Source organism: Trypanosoma theileri (assembly GCF_002087225.1).
Source record: "Trypanosoma theileri isolate Edinburgh chromosome Unknown TM35_Tth_35_V1, whole genome shotgun sequence".
NCBI lineage: Eukaryota > Euglenozoa > Kinetoplastea > Trypanosomatida > Trypanosomatidae > Trypanosoma > Trypanosoma theileri.
In genome coordinates, this window is record NW_021639877.1 from 79,886 (window position 1) to 104,590 (window position 24,705).

The following is a 24,705-nucleotide window of genomic DNA, read 5'->3' on the forward strand; positions in this document are numbered from 1 at the left end:
TTTACTCGGATACATTTATTTTGAAAATAAACTTATATCACATTATTTATAAAAAAAAATATATATATATATATATATATCTTTAGCAGTACGACGTGTAAAAATTCATCAAAAATGATGCGGCAATTGTTACGAGAGTTTTGGGAAACAGCGAATCCCTACACACAGTACTTGGAGGAAATGACACCAGAAGAAAAAGAAAAACAAGAAAGTTTTGAGTCATTTGATTATTACAAACCTTATCCGTCTATGTACATGAAGCACTTACGACAACATTATGCTGAACATTCTGTAGAGTCCACTGTTGTTGCTGAGCAACCGGCACAGGAAGTATTAGCAGAAGTTGAAAATGGATTACCACACTACTTTGAGGGAGCCCGAATGAATGTATTGGATGCTGTTAAGAATTATGATGCTGATGAACGAAACGAAGCGTTACGTTGGTTTCTACATGTTCTCATTGCTATTTTTGTAGGTATAGTAGCTATGGTTATTTCATTCGCGGTAGAATATATGGAAGAGTATAGAGCTGAAAAACTTGACGCTATGATTACTAAACATCACGTGATGGGTCGATTTATGGGATTCTTTTTCTTTATTGGTGTTTCATTAGCACTTGTAGCCATTGCAACACTTGTTGTGGTATTATTTGAACCAGCCGCATCGGGTGGTGGAATACCAGACGTTATTGCATACCTCAACGGTGTACAGATGCGAAAGGCGATGAATGTTCGTACATTCTTTGCAAAAGGTATTTCCTGTATGTGTGCGGTGGCCGGTGGTCTGCCGGTGGGACTTGAGGCCCCACTCATTCATCTTGGAGCCATCACTGGAGCGGGAGTCACGCAAGGGCGAAGTCGTACACTTGGATGTCAGACGAAACTATTTCATGCATTTCGAAACAATAAGGATCGACGAGATTTCATTACAGCAGGCGCTGCATGTGGTGTGAGTGCAGCCTTTGGAGCACCAATAGGTGGATTACTCTTCGTAATGGAGGAAGTATCAAGTTTTTGGGATCATAGTGCAAGTGGACAGATTTTTCTTGCTACTATGATTTGTTTTACAACTATTAGTATGTTTCGTTCTTTAATGGAAGATCAACGATTATTAGGATGGGTATCAAACGCTGTTTCAGTTCTTTTTGAAGTAAATTTGACAATTCCACTTAATTTACTATCTATTGTACCATCTTTTTTTCTTGGAATCCTCTGTGGAGCACTTGCAGCTGTATTTACTAAAGTAAATCTCATGTTGGTAAAATATCGTCGAAAATATTTACGACCATTTTTACTTCGTCGTTTCCTTGAACCACTTGTTATAGTAGCAATATATGGTACATTGTCATATATACTTGCTTTAGTACCTGATTGCAGGCCAAAGTATGGGATGGACAGTTCAAATGATACATTGGTATGGGGTACTGAAAATCGAACACGATTGTTTACAGCGACTTGTTTAAATAACGAATCATATGCTCCTCTGGCAACCTTGACAATGGGAACTGGGAAAGACACTATACGTCATCTTTTTTCACGGCAAACAATTGGTGAATTTCCTGCAGGGTATATATTTCTATTTCTCATACTTTATACTTTGTTTGCATGTTGGTCAAATGGAACATCAGTTTCTGGTGGATTAGTAGTACCAAGTCTCGTTATAGGAGCCGCATTTGGTCGTCTCTATGGTCAATTTTTGTGGTTTTTGACAGTTCGTGGAGCTGGTGCTGAACGTAGTTACTGGGCATCACAGGCATGGTTGGATCCTGGAGTTTTTGCACTCATTGGTGCTGGGGCTTTTCTTTCAGGAACTTCACGAATGACTATGTCTATATGTGTTATCATGGTGGAGTTATCATCAGAACTTCATTACTTACTTCCTGTGATGGTTGCTATTGTAATGTCAAAGACGGTGGCAGATCTTATTAGTGAACCACTCTATCATCAGATGCTTCGTCTTGATTCAGTACCTTATCTACAGGCACATTTGTTACGACCAGAGTTTGAACAATTAACAGCAGCGGATGTAATGGCCTCAGATGTAGTGACACTTCGATTGCGAGAGAAAACATCTGTTGTAATGGAGGCACTACGACAAACTGCGCACCACGCTTTCCCGGTAGTGGAAGCAGTAGATGAGAGAAAAACACAATCTGATGGAATCCTTCATACAGGGAATTGTGGAGAAGGAGGAGTGGGAGTAGGAGAAGACGGGCAAGATCGTGTACGTTACAAATTTGTTGGACTAGTCACACGTGAAGATGTACAGATTTATCTTACTCTCCCCACATTATATAGTACCAATACCCAGAGTACTGTACCTAGTTCTCAAACTGATGGTTTGGGTGGAAATCTTTCTCCTGGTGTACTTGCAACTAACAAAATGACATGGACGGAGTGGTTAACGCACAAAACGTCTCTATTCTTTGTTCTGGGGGACAGAAGATGGTCAGAGCTCTGGGCACGTTCTAATCACAGTGAAGGACACACAGGGGGTGTGGATCACAATAACACCAGTCTCCATAGTATTAGTTCTAGAATTGACAATGATAACTTGTTCCTTTTAGATGAGAGTCGTTTACCACCGGTACTTGATTTTTCTCTAATTGTAAACCGTAGCCCATGGGTAATTCCTCCATTCTTTAATCTACAAATGGCGTATCATACTTTTCGAATGATGGGATTACGTCACATGGTCGTTGTAGATGGTGACGCCGTAGTGGGAATTATTACACGAAAGGATCTCCTCGTTGATACGTTGCGACGACGAGTGAGAGAACTCCACCCGGTGAGTGATGATAACTTTGATGATATGAATCCCCCCTCGTTGATGCCATCATTATCTCATAGTTATCGCAGTAATGGTCATGCATTACGTCCATGGGGTGAACGTTTGCGGGATTCACCATCAACACAACCGGTACTACCACAGCAAGTGATGGTTCCTGACCTTTTTACTGTCGACTTCCCCGAAGTGAATCCGGTTGTGCCTCATTAGCGCATTCTTCTACAAGAGATGATAAGAAAAAAAAAAAAAGAAAGAAACGGAAGTAAAGCAAAACGACCAGAGGAGGGGAAATGGGCAAAAAAGTTCTTGCATGCTCTTCTTGCCTTTACCACAACATGCAAATCCTTCTGTAGAGTAATCTACACTTGCTCCTGTTTTTTTTTTTTTCTTTTTCTTTTTTTTTTCGTATATGTCTCTGTGCGTGTGTAGTTTTTTAACATTCCATGCTTTCTATGTATTCTTCTTGGACTCTTGCTTATTTTTTTTTTCCTCTGTTCTTTTTTTCTTTCTTTTACTTGCTTCCTTTTGTTTCTCTCATTCATTCTCTCTATTAATCCTTTTTTTTTTTCTTCTCTTTTCTCACTTGTTTCATCATCATTTGCTGACTCCTACTGTTTTACAGCACCAAGTCGAAGTGACTCACCCCTACTGCTACCGTTCTAATTTCCAATAGAAGACATATAAACACACCCACATCGGGAGACCCCTCCAAAAGAAATTCGAACGAACAGGATGGCTGCCGCCACCACTACTGACGAAAGGGACGGCAAGTTGACTGGCTTGATCAAAACGATGCTAGAACGTGTGCCTAAGGAAAAACGATTAACGGTGGATGTTGTATTACAACTGCTGGGCACGAAGTACGCAACCATTTTTCCTGCAGAATATCTCTCCCAAAAGAGGCAACTTCTCGCTGATATCATTCAATCTTTCTATAACCCAGAAAACAGCAACGCCGAAAAGCAAGATAAAGAGCAAGAAGATAGCGATGATGACGATGATGATGATGATGATGAAGAAGAAGAGGAGGGGGAGGAAGAAGAGGATGAAGAAGAAGAAGATGATGATGATGGAGAGGACGAGGAGGAAGAAGATGATGATGATGAGGAAGAAGAAGAAGAAGCCGACGGCGAGCCTGCGGAGAAGCGACTGCGGGTGGAGGGCGACGGGGCGGTGGCGCTGCGCTGCCGCGAGATGATCGTCTGTCTTCGCCGACTTGGGCACCGCGTGCGGCCGCAGGAGGCGGCGGAGTCGGCCGAGTCGTACCTGCAGGAATGTCTCATCCCGCTCTTCAGAGAGAAGGGCCTCGACCCCGAGCGGTACGCCGCAGCCGACGTGAAGCGCTATCTTGTCAAACGGGAACTCGAGCTGCTGCAGTCTGATGGCGCCGATATAACCCTCGATCGCAGCGCTCGTGCAGGGCGTGGTGTGAACCGTTTCGCACAGAAGAATGACAATGGGACCGTCAATGTGAAGACGTCCAAGTTCCTAGATGACGAATAACGGAAAGTTTTGCGTCATATTTTCTTTTTTTCTTTTTTTTTTGTTTCCCTTGTAATTCTTTAACTTTGTCAAGGCTACAGCAAAGTTTGAATATACTTGAATCACACAAGGAGGCCTGATGGTACTTGTTCCATAGAACGAATGACGGATAGTATGCTGTATTTTTATTTTTTATTGTTGTTTCTTGGTTTTGGTCCTTTTGTTTTTAGTTTCTATTTTTATTCTTTTCATGTACTGCTTGTGTTGGTGGTGTTGATGATCTGCCTTTTTTTTTCTCTTTTATTTTTTTATTTTTATTTTGTGTGCGTACACACACATACACACACAAATACAAATACACTTTGTCACCCTCTTCAATTTGTTAATTTATTTTTTCCCCACTTGATGCATATTAGTGGGCAGGAAGAGGTGAAAAATGGGTGTTGAGGTGCATCCACATATCAAAGTTGAGGCAAAATCGGAAGATATAGACTTACTACCATCGCTAAATCCTATTGAAGAGGTGAAAAATATTAAATCCATCTCCAAAACATCGAGCAAATGTGAAAGCAGTGATAACTGCAATAATGCAGATAGTTGCAACAATTCAAGTCCATTTGTTGCAAAGGAAGGGGAAAACGATAAAGGATCACCAACACTTTGGGCCTTTCATCAGCAGCGATATGACCAATTTCTGAAGGCGTATTTTGGATACGACGCAGAACAGAGAATTAAGTGTGTACGTCAGGCATCACAAATATGTGTGATTGGTCTTTCTCTTCAAAAGAAGAATCAAAATCGTAATGGTGACACCGTTCACGCCGCACGTCGTTTTCTTCGGCATTCTGTTCTTGCAGTAGAAGGAGATGCGGCGTTTGTTAGACTTGTACAGAGGGCAAGGTCTCTATGGGATGAGGATGACGGATCTCAATACATTCAGGATCCCTGTCAATGGCCTAATGCTCGTTGCATTGCACTTCATTACGGTCACCCTTCTACAACTGTTCTACCTGGAGAAGGGAATTACCATGATGATGAGAGTGCCCCTTCCTCTAGTACTACAGGAATTGAGGAGAGAATGAAGTTTCCACTGGCTACATTTATGGCAGTAGTGGCCACTACACCTATTGAGGAAGGTGAGGCAGTGCGTCTGTGTCTCCGCTCGTACCACCGCTGCTTGGATGAAGCGACGTGGTATGAACAACAGTTCGGGCCGAACAGCCACGGCAGTGTTGCACGTGGGGTGAAACGTTTTCACATGTGGCCACCTGGACTCGCCTTCTACCACGGTGTTGGTGCACGCCACGCCGGGGCAGAGCCAGTGGCGGGATTCCCCTTCACACTGCTTGATCTCGCGCCGGCAACAGCCATTGGGGAAGGCGAAAAGGGTCTCTTTGCAGCACATCCAGTACCATACGCTACATGCTTTCTTTACTGCGGTCCAGCGGTCGCTACAAAGGTAGTAGAAGCGAGAAGACGGCGTCTCGCTGTGGGTTCTGATAATATTGCGTCCCCTACTATTGCCACGGGTTCTCATTCTACTAATTCTGCTGCTACTACCAATAGTGCTAGGAGTAGCAAGAGTAGAGCTGATGATGCCGTACCAGAAGATGTATCGGTTGATGATGCGACGTATGCACTTGGTATGGGTCGACATGGACTTTGTTTTGGTCAAGGTCTGATGCGATATGCAAACCATCGCTATAATTTGAGCAACTATGGTAATGTTGAACTGTGTTCAGTGATGTTATCCGTCACAAGTGAGTTTTCTCCTCTTGCTGCAGCGCTTGAAAAGCGTCGAAAAGGTAACACACAGACAAAAAAGAAAACACGTAAAGTTCTCCCACAACGAAGGTTAGAAAAATCACAAAAACTTGGTATTACAGAGAACAATACTGGGGGAATTGTGGTAAAGAAAAAACGGTACCGACCCCTTGCTGGACGCCGGGTATTTCTTGAAGAACACAGTCACTTTGTAACCATCCCATTCTTTATTGCGACGACTGATATAGAGGTGGGAGAACAACTTTTGGCATGGTCATACGGTGAAGAGTATGATGCTCGATTGGAACGTTATGCTGTTTGTGATGGAAATATCGTACCATACACATATGCAGCAGTGCTTGATAGACGAACACCAGTTGGACGTTGGCAACGTTACAAAGGTGACTACCGTCATGGTATGGATGTAGGAGATATTGTATGGTGTTGTCAGTCTTCCTTTGGTAATGCTTCTGTTGATCCTTTAAACGAGTTATTTGTTATAATAGAGATGCAGCGTAAAAATTTAGGTTACTTGTTACTGCGACCCCTTATCCGCAGTTCTGCCTCTCATCAAGGATTTCTTCTTCACCCTGATGAAATTAATAATGATGAGATGTATGTGCTCGATGTGTGTACCCTGAAAACACTAGAGCGCTGCGTCATTGCTCATGTCGATACAGTAGGTCTGCTATTGGAAGACATTGACTATAGAACACTAGAGGAAGCCAAACGATCCTCGGCTCTCTCCTCGTCAGTGTCATCACCTCAAATTGCAGGAAACGGGAACAATTGTGGTGGAGAGTTATCGTCCTCATTTTATCATATTCTCATTGATAGTGTGGCTCTTCGAAGGGCGACGAGACTAGTTCTTGAAAGTGAGCGAGTTTACACGGCTACGTCAGGACTTCTTAATGGACGTGTTTGGCCGTTCCTTCAGAATTCTGGAGAGGGTGGGGCTCACAAGAACCGAAAAGAGTCAGTGAAGAGCAAGAAGAATGGGAACAAAAGATCCACAAGTTAACGCAGTCCCTCTCACATCTATCATGGTTAGATGATGGGAAAAAGTAACAGTGGTTTATTTTATTATTCTGTGGCAGAAAGTAAAAGAGTGCAAAGTATGGAAATGTAATGTGTGCCACTCAGGAATTGGAGGTTTTTTTATTTATTTATTTGTAATGACGCCCACATATAAAAAGAAAAACGATTTCTTTTTCTTCCTACTCCTCCTCTTCACTCCATTCCCATCATCGTTTCGGTGTATTCTCTTGCTTTGTTTCACCCACTCGTTGGTTTTCCTATCTGTATATATATATTTCTTTCTTTCTTTCTCTCTCTCTCTCTCTCTCTTATTCTTGTTCTTTGCTATGGGGTTGGGTCTTTCCTTCCCCTTTTATTCTTAACGTTTTAATTTTTAATTACTTTTTAATTTCTCTTTTTGATCTGATAGGCGAAAACCCACACTCTGTGGAAACTGGAGAAGAGAGTGTGGAAAACAAAAAGAAGAAAGAAAAAAAGGTGTATGTCGCAAGACAGGCACCGGAATGTGCAATCATACACAACTGCACTCGGTACAAAGGCATATATACTCGGAAATGTTTGGGGTGGTGAGGCTTCTGAAGATGCACTGAGTAATGAGATGTCTGCTGAGGTGCAACAACATTCTTTACCTTCTTTAAGAAAACATTGTACTCTTCCTGTTCGAAGTAGACCATGGTGTAAAGATGTTCATCCACCATATCCTTCAGAAGGTGGTAAGTCAAAAAGGAGAAGAGTGATGAGAGAAAGTGGTAAACGTTTAATTACCACATCTTTAGATAATAACACAGGTCCTGGGATAACGGATGAATTACGACATTTGTTGCCAACACAAATTGTGGTGCCTCCAGTAATGCATACTGCTTCTTCAGAAGCTCCGTTACCGTTACCTACATCGTATTGGAGAATTCCTCTTGCGCCATTGAATTCATCCAGTAATAATAGTGTAGGAGTAATATCATCAGAACCACTAGAAACGAAGTCTTTCAATGCTATTAATACTACTAAACACTCTCTGTATGATGTGTCTACGCATCAGGTAACAGATTTACCACCTAATCTGCCAAAAATATTTTCACCGACACCTCCATCAAATATCCATCAAACTGACCTTAATAATAATTTTTCTCACTGTTCAATGGAGGACCATCAAAGTATGTTGGAAAATGGTTTTGTTTACTGTCCAGATTGTGGTGTGAGGGTAAGTTATGCTCCCTTAGTGGAGTACTCACCACAAGAATGTCCTGTAACCCATGAAAAATTAATGTGTGATATGGAAAGTAATGAAAGGAGGCAGAAGAAGTATTGTATACTATGCGGTTTTTTAATAAAAAATCAAACTGCACCACTTAAAGAGAATCAAGAGAGGGAAACAAGAGATGGGAAATATTTCTTGAGTATGAACAATTCTTCTGCTAGAGTACTAGAAAATGTACGTGTGGAACCACCTTATATGGTGCCAGGACAGACTCTAATTGCGACAGCGCTTTCTGAACCATTAACTGGTTTTAAAACTGATGGAGATGAGAAGAAGAGAGTACAAAAAGAGCCTGGAAACATAGATTCTCACTTTACAGTTAGAAATGATGGTAACTTTCCATCTCAAACTGCAACGGAATTTCAGACTAGGGTTGATTACCCCTTACCAGCTCCTTCTGGTACTGCGGCGAGTAGCAGTAAGGAAAGTGGAGGAACGGAAGCTTTCACTAAAGAGAAGGCGTTGGGATCTTCTGCCATGTTGACTGTACCACTACCACCACCACCAACAGCAGCAGCAGCATCAGCAAGATCAGTGGCAGCAGAAAAAGAAGAAAGTAGATTAGATAAAACTGTGGAATCTCCTTTCACTTCTATGAAAGGAAGACATTTAGAAAATGCCTCAGGTGTGGGAGTACAAGCTTCTACATCTGCAGGGAAAGCCGTGGACGTCACAGCGGTGAAGCGAGAGTTTCTCTACACGGCCGGTGTATCCGGTGTGTACTGTGGATTACCAAATTGTGCCTTATGTGTGAGTTCGGTGGATTCATCATCACCTCATATAGGGTCAAGTTGTCAACATTCACCAGTTACAGAGGTAAAACGACATGACGAGGCAAGTGTTATAGTTGTACATAATCATTACTATCACAAAATGTAGAGAACGCTATAAATAGAAGAGATTAGAAGAAGAAAAAGAAGAAGAAAAGCGAAAAAGAGGGAGAGTTACTTCATCTATACGCACATTCACACATCCTTTTTCTCTCTCTCTTTATCCATTTTTGCTCATTCGTTTTCCTAGAATTGAAATGAGTTTAGTGGTCAGATGTCTTTGGAAACGATTTCATCTTTTCCTTTTTTTTGTGTTTTCTCTTATTTCTCGTTTTTTTTTTTATTATTTAAACATGCAGGGCGTTATCCTACTTTCTACCCTCCTGAGAGGAGGGGGTTAAGTGTGGAGTTGTGTTTCTTGCACATTTATGAGCGTCTCAGTTGATATGCGTCATGTAGCTGCGCGAACGCGTGCTGCTGCAAGAAGAAGACGTCAACGTCTTCTTTCTGCAGGAGACAATGGTGCTATTGTGGAATACGATTCTTTTACAACATTTACTAGTACATCACCATCACATCGTATTCCTGTCCCTCCTCGTCAAGCTCTAACACGACCTTTGTTGTTTGATTACTACAAAGTCATCACTGGGAAGGAGCCGGGATTAATGCAGCGTGACCTCAGGAAGGAGGGTTACAGTTACAGCTGGTTTACTCCAGCAAGTAGTGAAGAGAGAGAAGTCATTCCAAAAGGCAAACGCCGATTAGGTGAGGCTTTGATTGCTGCTAGAAAACCACTATGTGAACTCGAAGAAGGTGTTAGGGGCGTTTTTGACTCTGGACACATATATTCTCCCATTTTTCGCTCTCTTAGTCGTAACTCTGGAAAAAAAACTATACTCCGAGATAACGATATTGATGGAAAAGAAGAAGAAGGGATTCAAGAAGAAGAAGATGATTATGATGATAATAATATCAATACTAAGGTTGTCTTTGTTCGTCCGGTGGCGAGGGAGCTTCTCTCCAAGGAGCGAATGATGTATGATGAGATGGTCCGAGTGGCACCAAAGGGACGTGAGTGGGATCGACAACATGCATTACGCCACGAGGTGGGTCGGACAGCCCAAGAAGCACTTATCGATTCTCACATTGACACGAGATACCGACGCCCAGGGGATTATGTGCGGCGGAACTGGCGAGGTGATTTGCTTGATGCACGTGGACGTCCTATGCGTGTAGTTTCGACATTGATTTAGAAGAAACACTTTGAAGGCTCAGTAGGAGGGGGGAAGAAAAAGGGTTTCTTGGTTTACTGTTGGTACTTTCTACTGTCATTGTGGTTATTATTGCTAGAATAGAGGAGGAGTTGCGAACTGGGCAATTGCTTTCCTCCTGTTGTTACGCACAGGAGTATTGCCTCTGTATAGTCTGTGAAGAAAAAAGTGGATAATTCTCAGTAATGAAAGAAATTTACATTTTTCTCGTTTTTTTTTTTTCCTATATATCTGTTTTCATTTGGCCCTCCTTTTCCCCCTTTTTTTCCTGTCTCTCTATGTTTTCCTTTATGGGTGCATTTATTACCAAGAAGAAGATTAAAGACAAAAGTATTAAAAGCATCAGTCGGCATAAAAACCGTTTTATATTTAAGATTGCAGGATAAAAAAAAGAGAAGAATCGAATAAAAGCAACACATGGCGGAATTGTCCAAGCCAAAGGTATATTTTGTTCTCGGTGGTCCGGGTTCCGGCAAAGGTACAGCATGTGCTTTACTAGTCAAGGAATTTGGATTTACACACTTCAGCGCTGGAGACCTTCTTCGTGAGGCAAGTAAGAGTGGCACAAGTGAAGTGGCGAAGAAAATTGCAGAACTTATGCGAGCAGGAAATATTGTCCCCTCTGATATCACCGTGGAACTAATTTCACATGCTATGGCGGAGAAACCAAATCCGCGAGGATATATCATTGATGGTTTTCCACGTAAAATGGATCAGGCCCTCATGTTTGAAGAGGGCATCGTCCCAGCAAAAGGTATCCTTTATTTTGATTGTTCAGAAGAGACGATGGAGGAGCGAGTGATGCATCGCGCGCAGGAAGGATCTGGCCGTGAAGATGATAATCCGGAAGTCCTCCGTCGCCGTTTCCGCACAAATATTGAGCAGTGTATGCCAGTCGTGGAGCGATACAAGAATGAGGGTCGTCTCCACACGATAAACGCTAACCGCAGCCGTGAAGAAGTTTATGCCGAAGTAAGAGAAGTAATGATCCAGTTGGGCGAGAAACCGCTTCCGGCAGAGTGATATTTATTCCAGCTGAAAAAAACTGGAAACTGGGTAAAAAAAGAGAGAAAAACTGAAATGAATGTGAATTATAAAACCAGTATTCCTATTTTGTTTGTTGTATTCTGCGTTATGTGATTTGCGTAAAGACTTTATGTTTGGGCGGTTTCTGTTTAGCCTTATTGTTCTGGGGATATGGAAACACAAATTTACACACTCACACATTCACATTCATATTCACACACATTCACATTTTTCTTACGTACACTGTCGTATTATATTTTTTCTTTTTTTTCTCTTTTTTTTTTTTTTTCTTTTTTTCTTTCTGTCCTCATATTTCTGGAAAGTGGTTTGTCGTGAGACCTATCTCATCATGGCTCGCCGTCCCTCGCGTTGCTACCGCTTCTGTAAGAACAAGCCGTACCCAAAGTCGCGTTTCTGCCGAGGTGTACCTGACCCAAAGATCCGTAACTTCGACATTGGTAAGCGCCGTGCCCCAGTGGACGAGTTCCCTGTATGCATCCACGTTGTTTCCCGCGAACTTGAGCAGATCTCGTCAGAGGCTCTTGAGGCCGCCCGTATTCAGGCCAACAAGTACATGGTGAAGCGTGCCAACAAGGAGGCCTTCCACATGCGTATCCGTGCTCACCCGTTCCACGTTGTTCGTATTAACAAGATGCTTTCCTGCGCTGGTGCGGATCGTCTGCAGACGGGTATGCGCCAGTCTTATGGTAAGCCCAACGGCACCTGCGCTCGTGTCCGCATTGGTCAGATTCTGCTCTCCATGCGCACGAAGGAGACCTTCATCCCACAGGCTCTGGAGTCCCTCCGCCGCGCCAAGATGAAGTTCCCTGGTCGCCAGATTATTGTGACATCAAAGTACTGGGGCTTCACAGACATCCTCCGCTCCGAGTATGAGGCACTGCGCGATGCTGGCAAGCTCGAGCAACGCGGTATCCACGTCAAGCTGATCACACCAAAGGGTAAGATCACTCAGCAGAACCTGATGGCTTGAGCGTAAACGAATGCAATGAACCACGACATCAAGTGATGTTTTTCTTTTCTTCTTATTTGTTTTTGAGTTTTTTTTTTTCTTTTCTTTTTTTTTCGCTCGTTAGAACTCTTTCGAGTATCACTAGAGACTTTCTCTGTGTGTGTGTGTTTTTCTGCATTTGCATCGAATGTACTTTTCTGTTTTTTTTTTTTTTCTTTTCTTTTCTCTCTTTTTTCTTTTTTCGATATTTTGGAATTCTTTTGCTTGCTGTAGGTCACAAGGCGAATATCGCACGAAAAAGGGTAAATAGATAATTGGGAGAATCAGTGCTCCTAGGATAGCGAAAAGATGAAACATCAGAATGTCGTAATTCAACATTCAATGAGGCGAGTTGTATCTCCTATAAATGTTTCTGGTGTTAGTATTAGATTTTTCTGTGGATCCCCTAAAAGTAAATTTACATCATTTACTTCACTTTATGGTATGGGTTCTGCTACTAATGCTAATATTACTACTACTACTACGAGAATGACCACTACCACTACTGCTGCTGCTGCTACTACCGCAGGCATTGGTGTGTCTAGACGGTTTTCATCTACCAACGCAAAGAAGGATTTATATTCTGTTCTTGGGGTAACACGAAATGCCTCACAAGAAGAAATTAAATCAGCCTATAAGAAGAAAGCCAAACAACTGCATCCTGATGTTAATCCCAACCCGCGCGCTGCAGAAGATTTTGCAGATGTGAAGCAAGCATTTGATGTACTGTCTGACCCACAGAAGCGTAGTATGTATGACATGACTGGTAACTCAGGAGCAGCAGACAGATTTGGTTCAGGGCCTGGTTTTAATCCTTTCGCACAAGCTGGTGGTGAAAACCCATTCGGAGGTGCGAATCCTTTTGGTGGAGCTGGTGGTAATCCTTTTGCATCAGCTGCAGGAGGACAAGGATTTTCTTTTAATGATTTTGAGGAAATTTTCCAAAAGATGAGTGGGGCAGGTAAAGATAAAACTCGAAAACCTCAGGGACCGGAACCTGGTGCAGATATTCACTTCAAACTACGACTTTCATTCTTGGAAGCTGTTAACGGTTGCAGTAAAGAAATATCGTTTAACACATTCCGTCGATGTGGGGCTTGTTCAGGGAGTGGATCTCAGGATTCAGGCTCCAAGGCAAAATGTGTACACTGTGGTGGAAGAGGAAAGAAAGTAATGAGTACAGGATTTTTTCACATGCAGCAGGATTGCACCCACTGTGGTGGAACTGGTGAGACAGGGCGTTCCTCCTGCACTCATTGTAGTGGGAAGGGTATTGTTAAGGATCGCAGCGTACAAACTTTGCCTGTTCCTAAAGGCGTAGATAACAAGGAACGTCTCAAGGTGACAGGAAAAGGAGAAGCAGGTGTACGTAATGGACCCCCAGGTAACTTGTATGTGGAAATTACGGTTGATGAACATCCAGTATTTCACCGTGAAGGGTGTGACATTCATGTTATTACACCTATCTCTCTCGCTACGGCTGTGTTGGGAGGTACAGTGCGTGTACCAACGTTAACAGGAGAGGTAGAGACAAAGGTACCCGTCGGAACACAACAAGGAGACAAACTCGTCTTGCGGGGTCGTGGCGTTCATCGACCTAACCAAAACAAGACAGGAGATTTCTACATTCACTTCGCTGTGCTCTTGCCCAAGTCACTTACAGATAAACAGAAATCCCTTATTGCTGAATTCGCTAAAGATGAGAAACCACTTGAATTAACGGACCCACAGTTGCAAGAGCTGAAGAACCGCTACAAGTCATGGTTCTCTGCCTAATAATAAAGGGAAAAAAAAGAATGAAAGAGAGTGTGTCCGTGCGTGTGTAAGTGTTTCTGGGTATTACGAGTTCAATGAAGAAAAAGAAGAAAAAAAAAAAACGGGTTGTGAGAGGAAAAGATTAAAAAGGGAGAAACATTATGAGACAAAAAAAAAAAGAGAGAGAGGGAGAGTGGCGGTTAAAGAAGAGTGAGAAGATCTGTTTAAAGGTCGTCTTTAATCTTTTCTTTATCGATAGCCGCCCAGGCGAGGGAGAGAGTGTTCTCATGAAAAAAAAAAGAAGAACGGAAGAAAGAAGGGATTAGAGGAGGTACGTTTACGCGTAACCTCCTTCTTCACAGAAGAGGGAAAAAGAAAGGAAAGGAAGCGTAATACAAGGACTGTACTTTTTCTTCACACGAGTTTTTACCCATTTCATTTTTCCAAAGATCCTGGATGAAGGAGAGGAAGAAGAAAACTCACAGCAGCGCTAGAAAAACTGGCATCGAAGAAGAAAGAAAAAAATGTGAAAGAGGGAGTTTGTGCGAGATTATATGATTGTGTAATCGTCTCTGCTGTTGAGAACTATCGAGGTTATATTATTATGAATGAGGGGAAAAAAAAAAATGGAGCAGGAAACATGGAGGATTGAGAAAGGTGAAATGGTGATATGCTCTCTTTCATTCTTTTCGTAAGTTCCGCTTTAGGGGGAGAGGAAGAGTGGAAGGGGTAGCTAACATTCAACACCATAATGTCTATGTCTATATCTCTGTGGGTATGTCTCTCTCTATTAATTAATTTATTTTTTTTTTTAATTGCTTTGGTTGTTTCTCTCTATTTCTCTCTTTATGTTTCATTCTTTTTTTTTGCTTTCTTTTCTTCTTTTTCTTTCTTTTTCTTTGCACATATTTAGTTTGGGGGGGTGGTGATTCTTGTTCATTTTTATATTTATTATTGCTTTATCTTTTTTTTTGCTTTCGCAATACTAGGGTTTTATAGAGGTATCAGAGGACAAAGTATACAGTTTTTTTTTTTTTTTTTGCAAACGTGATTTTCCCTTCTATATCGCTTGAGGGATATATTTATTTTCCTTTTCCTTTTCCTCTGTGTGTGTGTTTGTCTGTGTTTTTGACTGGTCTCAGTTGCTTAAACAACTGTGAGGTGTGTGAGGCAGTGAGGTGGTGACATCACGAACAATGCGAGATGGCAGTGATGTGATGCTGGAGGATGAGGAGTATAATTTTGTGCTGCAGGTTGTGCGGGATCGAATACTCCAGCGGGAGCGCACCGGCCAGCCGCTCGTCCTCCGTGTGCGGCGGGATGGGGACGACGGCGATCAAATGACGGTTGTGCTCGGCCGCGTGGAGGGCGAGTCCGGCGGTGTGGGCGGCGAGCGGAGTGCACTGCGATTCGCCACCGAAGCGGAACCGCCGCTGGCGTCCCTGCCGTTCATGGCGGAACTCGGGCCGTTGTTGCTGCAGGCACTCGCACTGCAGGTGATATTTGGTGAGCAGCGGCGGCGAATGGCGGCCCCGTTGGAACGCGAGGCAGTGGGACGGCTACAAAAGATGAAGTTGCGAGAGGATATCATTGCACAACTGGAAAAGGATGGACAATGTGTATGCTCCATATGTCAGGAATCATTTGTTGCCAATGCTGAGGTATGTAGACTCCCTTGTGGGCATATGTTTGACGTTCCATGTTTGGAACGGTGGCTTGGAAGGACACGAACATGTCCTAACTGTCGATTTATGTTGCAAGATGTAGAGCAACAATATAAAGATGTGGTTGCCCCAGTATGGTGGCATAGTGGAAAGGATAATGAGGAGGAAAAGGAGAAGAATCAATGTAACGCCATACCAGAGAGGAGAGTCTCTCAAAGAAGAAATTCTTCCTCTACTGCAGGTAGGGGTTACGGTGCCCCTAGTACTATTGTAGATGAGAATAATTTTCAACAACAACAACAACAACAACCGGAACTCCCAATAGAGGAGTCTACATCATTTGGATCACTTTTGCGAGGTTATGACGGTAGAAGTAGAAGTGGGGATATGCTATTATTGGAAACTGATGATAGTTACACAATCTTTCCAGAAGGTAACATTCCAGGTTCTGAACCAATTAGTTATACACCAGTTCCACCGTCAAATGTACCACAACGTCAAGGCGAGGCGTTCCGTGATCGACAACTATTTGAAGAAGCAGAAATAACAAGAACACCAACAACGGTGACAAATTCCTTTGAACCGGATGTTTCAGAAGGCAGAAATCTCTCTGAAGGGAACTCTCCACTTTTATTCATGGAAGAGGACCCAACACCCCAAACGATTCCCCTTCAGGACTCATCATCATCGTCATCGTCGTCAACATCATCAATATCATCATCATCATCGCTAATGACCCCTCCAAGGGTGGATACAAATGATTCTATTCTTGGGGCAAATTTGCTAAATTCAACTTTATCCCCACCATCAGTAGCGTCATTGCGAAATTCAAATGAGGGTAGTGAATACGCTCTCTCTGCTAACATGTCCCAAGTTGCTCCGCGTCCACCGACGGAAACGCGAGCAACGGTGAGTGGTCGTTCTACGCAAACTTCTCTTCCTGCACATCCGAGAGAAACGACGGTGTCTGGTAACGCGAGGCATGCTGTATATGCACTGCGCCGACACCGTGTGGAAGAGGTTCACGGCGCCCTTTCACCAAACAGGGCTGGAGCTGAAGAGACGATAACGGTGGGACGTCCACAGCGGTACAGAACAGGAGTTGCGAATCGAATTATTGTACGTCCACCCGCATTACCCGAACCTTCATCACAACTATCAGAAGAACGACACCGCCGTCGTATTAGTAACAACAGTGGGTCTAACAATGGAATCACGAGAGAGGAGGGGCAGACTACATCCGTGAACCGACAACAACTTCCTCCTCGTGGGAATCGCCGCAATTTGGCACAGTATGAGGCAATTATTCGTAGAGGTAACCGTCGACGGTATTGAGAGTGAGAAAACAACAAAAATTTCTTTTTTTTTTCATTGTGTGTATGTGTATGTGTGAACTATGTCATGGGGATTAATTAATTGAATGAACAATGCAATGAAAATCATATGAGAAAGAAATATATATATATATATTTATGTTTTTATATATTTATATATATAGCTTATTTTTCTGTGTGTAATAAACGCAATGACTACATGATTTTGTGTTCCCTCTAGTTCTCCTTCTTGTTTTTGTTTTTGCTTTTTTTTTTGGTGAATAGTTAATTCTTTTGGAATTGTTTCCCAGTTTCCATCAATTGGTGTGATTTCTGAATCCGCTTAGATGTTCCTTCATTTTTGTCCTTGTGTGTATATACATTTTTCTGTGCCTGTGCGTATGATGGTTTGTTTGTTATATATATATATATCTTCTGTGGTTACTTTATCCCACTCACTTTTTTATACTCATATATAATTTTTTTTTTTTTTTGTTCTTCTTTTTGAAATGTATCTGTGAGTTCTCGAATATATAGAGACTGAAATAGTCAAGATGTCGATGTTTGGAGCTCGGGAGATGCCCGACGACACGTTTTCGACGGACATCACGAACATGTCAGCCAACTACCTTAATGAAAACAACTGTCAACGTTTTTGGCAGCGCCTAATGACATGTATGCGGGAAAGTCAAGAACTTGATGTACTCTATGATTGTCGAAGCCGCATGATTGATCTCCGTGAATGTGTTACGCGTCATAAGCAAAGTACGTGGGTATTTCGTGAGACAATGGCGACACTTAGGAATGAGGAAAAGTTGCGCAAATGGTTAAAAGAGTATGATGAGTCATTTGGACACCCTCCACTGTTGGAGGCGGTAGAAAAGGTGCGGGTTAAACTAGAAAAAGAAGGAGGTGTAGATGTTCTTAATCCAACGGTCTTTCATGACCCGGATGTTTTCATTCCGAGGGAGAAGGCGTAGATGCACAGTTCCCGTAAAGAAAAAAAAAAAAGAAATTGCCAAAATAAGGAATTAGTGATGAGAACAGAGGGGATAAGAAGAAGAAAAGAATGTGAAAGAGTGAAGGGGAGAGTAAGAGGGTTACATCAGTAAAGGTTTAGGAGTGAATGTCACATAATGGTAATAGGAAAAGGAATTGGAATATAATACACACACAATATTTCCTTAGAAATTTCTCTATTTTTATATATAGGTATTTGGGTTTGGTATCATGGGCTGGTATATACATATATATTATATGTATACGTGTGTATTTCACGTGCCGCTGATGTGTACGTTTCTGCTACTCCCTTGTTATTTTATTTTTTTTTTTTATTCTCTTTATTTGTAGTGATTATTATCAGTGACAGTGACGCGGTTGGAGGGTGTGGGGATACTAGGACCGTTAGTCTGTTCGGTTTGAAGTGAGATATCGTTTTTATTTTTTATTTTTTTTTTTATTTCCTTTCTTTATTTCTTTATTTCTTTCTTTTATTTGTTTCTCTTTTTATGTATATTTGACCATAATGTTTTTTTTTTTTCTTCAATTTTACTATTTTCATTCTCTTCTACTCCTCATCTCTTTTCTCTGATTCTTCTCTTGATATTCATGAGAAGAATATCAGAAAGAAAAAGAAAAAAAAGGAAACACCGAGCACACGTGCCAGTTCTTATCACATTAGCACGGGAAAAAAAGGACATCCTTCTTGTACTTTTAAGGCAAAGAAAATGTCAAAGCCGCGGTCCACACGACCGGATCCCATTTCTTATGTCTGTGTAGTCTCCGGCGAGGGCACGGAGTTTATTCTCCCAGAGGCCGCCGTACGGCAAAGTAAGATGTTGGCCTCTCTTCTAGATGGCATTTACTGTCTCCCCAATCGCGGCGGCTTTGGGGATCAACAGCGGCAGCGGCACGCCACTCCCGGTGTGTACGTGACGAACAACATTAACGTAATGCCGAGAATTCCACTGGCGCCACTCTCCACACGTACACTTGAGTTGGTTGTGCGGTATTTACTGCAGCGCTCTCTTGGTGATCCCAACTCCACCGAGGAGTATTCACTGCTTAGTGAATTAAGCCCAGTGATGGATGAGGATCAGGATGCTGTTGCGGACGTCTTGCTGGCTGCAGACTTTCTTGATTGCTAGCATCAAATTGTATTATCTTAATTCTCTTGATATTCACCCTCTTTCTCCCTCTTCTTTTTTTTTTTTCTCTCTCTCCATATATATTTCTTTTTAAGATAAAAAGGGGAAAAGAGAGAGAGAGAGGTATTATGAGGAAAAGAGAAATGATAAGCAAACATAAAGTGGATATCTTTACATGGGATCCAGTAGATTGTCAAGCAGAGTGATGTTCTCAACCTTATTCGTTGTTTTTTTTTTTTCTCCTATTATCATACTGAAAAAGTAAGAAAGGAGAGAGAAAGGGAAAGGGGAAGAGGGAAAAAAGAAATTCTACTATACGTGAAGAGAAGTCTATTGGATATCATGAGATACCCCCCCAAAAAAAGAAAAAAAAAATAATAATACCGCTTCTTCTGTGAGAGTATATTCCTCATGAGAGGGCAATTGCAGAAACACGTTTTGCTGAATGCGGGATGTCTGCATCCTTCTTAGTTATTGAAGAGAATGGGAGAAGAACAGTAGTGCTTCACAGTACACCGGTCGAGTGAGTGAGTTTTTTTTTTTTTTTTTTTTGGCATCCACAACAGTGCGAACACTATGAAAACAGAAATGGCAATAGAAATGAACATAATCAACTGTGTTTGTACGTTATCTTGAGAATAAAGAGCAGAAAACGATAATGGTAATTCCTTATTACACTAAAAACAGAAAAAAAAAAACCCATTTGCTAGGTTGATAGTGTAAAGGGGAAAACAAAAAAACACAAGATGGTTATGACCTCTATGTGTCTGGTCTTTACAAAGTTTATTGATGGTGTCTGAATGCTTTTTACACTGGAAACAGTGAGCTAACTTGATGAGAATAGGGTAATGTTATTGTCACTGTTTTGATTCTGTCATTACCACTTTTGTAATAACATAGCTGTAATGACAATGGATACAAGGATGGTGGAAATATGGATTACCGTTATATATATATACTTTTGTGTGCTTCTATTACTAATGTTGTGCACATCGGCGTTTATAGTATTATTTCTTAAGCCACAACACCACATACCTCTTTATGTTTTTTTCATCTGACAGATAGTGGTGACCTCCATTCTTTTTTTTTTTTTTTGTTTTTCGTGGTGAGATTGCTTCGGAAAAAAAAATATATATTTTTCTTTCTATTATATCATTGGTCAGAGAGACAATAATATTGTTCTGCGAGGAATAAGTTAACAGAGGAAAAGACATTTATTAACACTTTCCTTTTTTCTTCTTTTTTTTTCGTATTGCTAGCAGCAAAGGAGGGAAGTAACGAAGAGAGGAGCAAAATAAAGTTACGGAAGGCAAAGAAGAGAAGAAGCTATAGAGCTAGGCTCGCAAAGCATATCCTCCATCCCGTGCGTGTGTGTTCTCCTACCCCTTATAATATATATATATATATATATATTGTTATTATTATTATTATTTGGAGAGGATGGGAGCGGCGGCTTCATCTCGGCGGCAAGTCCCGCGCGTCTCGAGTGCGCCACCCCGCGGACGGTCGAAGCCGAAAGTTCTCGTGAACGGCAGCAGCCGGCGGCCGGCGTCCAGCGAAAACAACAGCATTTACGGTGATAATAACAGAAACGGGAAGAATGATGCGGGAGTGGATTCAGCGGCCCTGTGGAAGATTGAACAGCGACGACGACAGGCTGGCAGGAACAATGGCGAGATCAGCGGGGACGACACCCAATCGATAGACACAGACCCCGCCACTCTGCATATACTTAACGCCGTAAAGGAGGCGGACAACTTGCCGGACGAAAAGGCGACAATGAAACTGCAGTTGCTACGAAGTTGTTACCCGTACCTTGAACAAGTGCCTCCGAGGCGATTTGATCACCTGGCAGTTCTTGTCTACCAAAAGGAGGGAGATGTGTATTTCACACAAGGAGATGTGGAAAGCGCAAAGACGACCTATAGTCGTGCTATTCAAATTGCTGAAACACGTGTGGCAAGGGGTGAGAAAGAAATATATATGGTACTTAAACGATATGTACTTGCTATGGTGGGAATGGCAAGAATTTGGTATGAACAGGAACGCAAAACAACAGGATTTACATTTGCCAAAAAAGATCTAGAGATAGATGTCTCATTGGATGAAAGTATGGCCTCTATTAGCTCGTGTGAGAGCAGTATACTCTCTGATACTAGTATTTTCAGTTTAAATCAGGAAATTCTAAAATCCATGGCACCAAAAGCACCTCGTCGACGTGTTGGTCCTGCAGTGAATGTCGTCAGACTTTTACGTCCAACAATACTGAAAACGCACTACACAGCAGAAGATGATTTTGTATTGCGTAGCCAAATGGCACGTGAATTAAAGGCATCACCATGTGAACTTTTATTACTTCGTTGTATTGAGGTGGTGGAAATAGGACACCGACGGCAGTCAGAATTACTTATCCCTGCATTAATTGAATTGGCCCAGATATATGAAGATCTTGCATTGTATAATCGATCACTTTTGCTGGTGCGACGTTGTCTTGGTATTTTGTCTGTTGTTTACGATTATGATCATCCATGGATTATCCAATTACGACGTCGTGCTGATTACCTTATGGAATGTATGGATGAAAAACTAAAGGACGGTATGGCAACTAAGATTCAGGCAACATGGAAGATGTATAAGGCAATGTGTCAATTAGAAGAAAAACTTGGCCGACCAGTCACACGACATGTATTAATACCAAAATCCTATCAAAATTCTAATGCTGGCCCAGATTTCCTAAAAGATTTTGTTAACGATTTACCAGAAGGTACTGTTTTGTATGGCACTGGTGATGCAGATGGACCATTGGGTGAGGCACTCCGAGAAATCAACGGATCTATGCAAGACCGAAGCGATAAAACCCCATCCCCTATAAATTCATCACCAAAGAATAGTCGAGAACCAACACCCGATTTGAGAGATCAGCGCACACCTTCTTCACTACGTCGATCCACACACATGGGTAAAGGATCATCTCCAACTGGGATGAATATTGAAGAGACACGTGATCCTGCAATCTCTGCCGTATATCCGGCTGTGAAGCACGGTGATCAGCCTTCTGTGAATACTATGTTTATTCCAAATGCACGAGTTGTCAGTACTGTTCAGGATACCTTAACCGATACGCAGATGCAGGACACTGAATATGGTGGGGTGCTAACAATTCGCACAACCACTGTTACTCGCACTATAACGGAACAAGAGGTTGGAAGTGATGAGGAGAGTTCTTTCGATGAAGAAGAAGAAGTGATCGAAGAGCGTGAACCAATGGATGAACGGGAATTGATGAGAGATGAAGAATATCCGACGGAAGAGCAGGAAATAAAAACAGGAAGACAGGAAGTGGTTAAAGATCATGTGGTGGTGGTGGTGGAAGAACGGGAAGTGATTAGAGATAAAGAAATACCAGAAGATGATGATCCGATGGAAGAACAGGAAATAAAAACAGGAAGACGGGAAGTGGTGGAAGAGCATGTGGTGGTGGTGCAAGAACGGGAAGTGATTAGAGATGAAGAAGATCCAGAAGAAGAAGAAGAAGAAAAGGAAGAAAATGAAGATAATGATGAACCGATGGAAGCAGAGGAACCTGCGGAAGAACCCAGTGTAATAGAGGAAGAAGTGATACAGGAAGAAGTTGAGGAGTATGACGACGGAAGTGCAGTAAGGAGAGTGGTAGAAACACACAGAGAAGTCATAGTAGAAGATGGGAATCCCCCTATTCAAATTGAGGAGAAAAAAATCTATGAAGTCACTGCAACAACAGTGGCACCCCAAAAACTTTTAAGCGAGAATAGTGTAGATACCACAGATATAGCACCAAGAGATGAGGCAGGTAGCAGGCTTACCAAAAGATACAGTAGCAGCACGAACGAGACCAGCAGCGAATTAAGTGTTGAAGGAGCACTGCATGCGGAGTCTACAGCAGAATCTGCGTCTGTGGAAAGCGGTCAAGGTTCTCAAGGAGGCACAAGACGCATGCGTGCTTGGAAAGCCAGTCCCGAGGAAGAATAATAGTAGTAGTAATATAGTGTGATAAGATATATATAAATATTTTTTTTTCACTTGTTGCTATTTCTGCTTCTGCTTCTGCTTCTCCTGCAAGGATAAGAAGAATCAAAAAAGTGATAATTATAATTGTGTTATTGCTATTAGACTGTATTGTTTTTTTTTTTTTTTTTTTTGTTTTGTTTGATTGATTGTATATAAATATGTGTGCGTTTGTACGTTTGTATTTTCATCATGTGGAGTGAAGCGCCATTCGGTGCCCCTCTTTCCTGGTGTTTCACCCTCTTTTACCTTTCTTTCGGTGTACAGCTGACAGTGAGGGAGGAGGATGAGGAGGGAATATCACCGAATAAACGCAGAGAGCGTGGGTGAAAAGAGTGAGGTGTGGGAAATAGAAACACCAATAAAATTAGAAGCTCTTTGGCTCCTTATCTTTGTTATCTAAATGTGACATCCATCCTGTTCTTTTTTTTTTCTTTTGAATTATTTTACTATGCGGCGTTAAGCTGATACTACAAAGACCAGGTAAAGACTATTTTCTCAACTGGTTTGAGCATGAAGGTACCCACGTGTAGGAAAACGAGGGAGAGAAGAAAAAGAAGAAAAAAAAAAAAAAACCAAAAAGAAAAGAAAATATAAAGGGTGTGTAATCGTGTGGGGGTGCGGGTAGTGATTGGAGCACGGGGGAATACAAGGCATTGTACATAGTTGTTAGTTTTTTTTTTTTCTTTAATTGGTCTTTTTTGCTTTTATTCGCACGGTTGATGTTGGTTGGTGGCTGTGAGGAGCGAACGAGCGAGACAGAGAGAGAGAGAGAGAGAGAGAAAAAAAAATGAGCGAGAAGGAGCGATATCTAAAAGTGAAGGATTTATTTTTCTTATTAGTATTATTTTTGTTATTATGATGATTATAATCATGATAAACAACATCATTGTCGTCCTCACTATCGTTGACGTCATGATTCTTGCTTCTTTGTGTGTATCAATAGAAATCATATGCGTCACTTGCCTTCTCTTATTGTTGGTGTTTTTTTTTTCCTTTTCTTTTCCTTTTATTTTTATTTTTCATTGTTATGGTTTGTTTGGTGTTCATTCATTAAATCCCACGGGCTTTACACTTTCCCCACCAGAGAGGATGTCTTTCCTACAAAGAAACACACACACCCCTTTTTTTTTTTACTCCCTCCTTTATTTTTGCTCCTTTTTTTTTTTATTCTATTTCATTCTTGTTCCGATTGTGTTTATGTGTATGTGTGTGTTTTGTTTTTGTTTTTGTTGTTTCTTACCTTTCTCTGTTTTGTTTTTCATGATTGGTTCTGCTAACTTGTTGATAGTCGTGAGATGCCAATGTCTAGTGTCTTGTTCGTCTCTAGGCAGGCGTTCAGGGCTATTTACGCACCCAAAAATATTTGGTATGTATTTT

The 24,705-nt window shown here is 41.8% G+C and overlaps 12 protein-coding genes across 12 annotated transcripts; all 12 read left to right on the plus strand.

Moving 5' to 3' along the window:
* Positions 1-114: 114 nt before the first annotated feature.
* On the plus strand, positions 115-2,997 carry TM35_000351280 (chloride channel protein; the record flags this gene model as incomplete). Its single annotated transcript, XM_029029181.1, has 1 exon — positions 115-2,997. One exon carries the CDS (start codon positions 115-117, stop codon positions 2,995-2,997), a length of 2,883 nt encoding a protein of 960 aa, XP_028879450.1.
* Positions 2,998-3,519: 522 nt separating this feature from the next.
* On the plus strand, positions 3,520-4,290 carry TM35_000351290 (uncharacterized protein; the record flags this gene model as incomplete). The annotated part of the gene is made up of 1 exon (XM_029029182.1): positions 3,520-4,290. The coding sequence occupies one exon, from the start codon at positions 3,520-3,522 to the stop codon at positions 4,288-4,290; it is 771 nt and encodes a 256-aa protein (XP_028879451.1).
* A 415-nt stretch (positions 4,291-4,705) lies between these two features.
* Positions 4,706-7,054, plus strand: TM35_000351300 (uncharacterized protein; the record flags this gene model as incomplete). The annotated part of the gene is made up of 1 exon (XM_029029183.1): positions 4,706-7,054. One exon carries the CDS (start codon positions 4,706-4,708, stop codon positions 7,052-7,054), a length of 2,349 nt encoding a protein of 782 aa, XP_028879452.1.
* A 498-nt stretch (positions 7,055-7,552) lies between these two features.
* TM35_000351310 (uncharacterized protein) lies at positions 7,553-9,205 on the plus strand (the record flags this gene model as incomplete). The annotated part of the gene is made up of 1 exon (XM_029029184.1): positions 7,553-9,205. One exon carries the CDS (start codon positions 7,553-7,555, stop codon positions 9,203-9,205), a length of 1,653 nt encoding a protein of 550 aa, XP_028879453.1.
* Positions 9,206-9,524: 319 nt separating this feature from the next.
* Positions 9,525-10,349, plus strand: TM35_000351320 (uncharacterized protein; the record flags this gene model as incomplete). The annotated part of the gene is made up of 1 exon (XM_029029185.1): positions 9,525-10,349. One exon carries the CDS (start codon positions 9,525-9,527, stop codon positions 10,347-10,349), a length of 825 nt encoding a protein of 274 aa, XP_028879454.1.
* A 435-nt stretch (positions 10,350-10,784) lies between these two features.
* On the plus strand, positions 10,785-11,390 carry TM35_000351330 (adenylate kinase; the record flags this gene model as incomplete). Its single annotated transcript, XM_029029186.1, has 1 exon — positions 10,785-11,390. The coding sequence occupies one exon, from the start codon at positions 10,785-10,787 to the stop codon at positions 11,388-11,390; it is 606 nt and encodes a 201-aa protein (XP_028879455.1).
* Positions 11,391-11,742: 352 nt separating this feature from the next.
* TM35_000351340 (putative 60S ribosomal protein L10) lies at positions 11,743-12,384 on the plus strand (the record flags this gene model as incomplete). Its single annotated transcript, XM_029029187.1, has 1 exon — positions 11,743-12,384. One exon carries the CDS (start codon positions 11,743-11,745, stop codon positions 12,382-12,384), a length of 642 nt encoding a protein of 213 aa, XP_028879456.1.
* Positions 12,385-12,711: 327 nt separating this feature from the next.
* Positions 12,712-14,178, plus strand: TM35_000351350 (chaperone DnaJ protein; the record flags this gene model as incomplete). The annotated part of the gene is made up of 1 exon (XM_029029188.1): positions 12,712-14,178. The coding sequence occupies one exon, from the start codon at positions 12,712-12,714 to the stop codon at positions 14,176-14,178; it is 1,467 nt and encodes a 488-aa protein (XP_028879457.1).
* Positions 14,179-15,353: 1,175 nt separating this feature from the next.
* TM35_000351360 (zinc finger protein, predicted) lies at positions 15,354-17,156 on the plus strand (the record flags this gene model as incomplete). The annotated part of the gene is made up of 1 exon (XM_029029189.1): positions 15,354-17,156. One exon carries the CDS (start codon positions 15,354-15,356, stop codon positions 17,154-17,156), a length of 1,803 nt encoding a protein of 600 aa, XP_028879458.1.
* Positions 17,157-17,694: 538 nt separating this feature from the next.
* Positions 17,695-18,114, plus strand: TM35_000351370 (uncharacterized protein; the record flags this gene model as incomplete). Its single annotated transcript, XM_029029190.1, has 1 exon — positions 17,695-18,114. The coding sequence occupies one exon, from the start codon at positions 17,695-17,697 to the stop codon at positions 18,112-18,114; it is 420 nt and encodes a 139-aa protein (XP_028879459.1).
* Positions 18,115-18,861: 747 nt separating this feature from the next.
* TM35_000351380 (uncharacterized protein) lies at positions 18,862-19,281 on the plus strand (the record flags this gene model as incomplete). Its single annotated transcript, XM_029029191.1, has 1 exon — positions 18,862-19,281. One exon carries the CDS (start codon positions 18,862-18,864, stop codon positions 19,279-19,281), a length of 420 nt encoding a protein of 139 aa, XP_028879460.1.
* Positions 19,282-20,721: 1,440 nt separating this feature from the next.
* Positions 20,722-23,289, plus strand: TM35_000351390 (uncharacterized protein; the record flags this gene model as incomplete). Its single annotated transcript, XM_029029192.1, has 1 exon — positions 20,722-23,289. One exon carries the CDS (start codon positions 20,722-20,724, stop codon positions 23,287-23,289), a length of 2,568 nt encoding a protein of 855 aa, XP_028879461.1.
* Between the last annotated feature and the right edge of the window lie 1,416 nt (positions 23,290-24,705).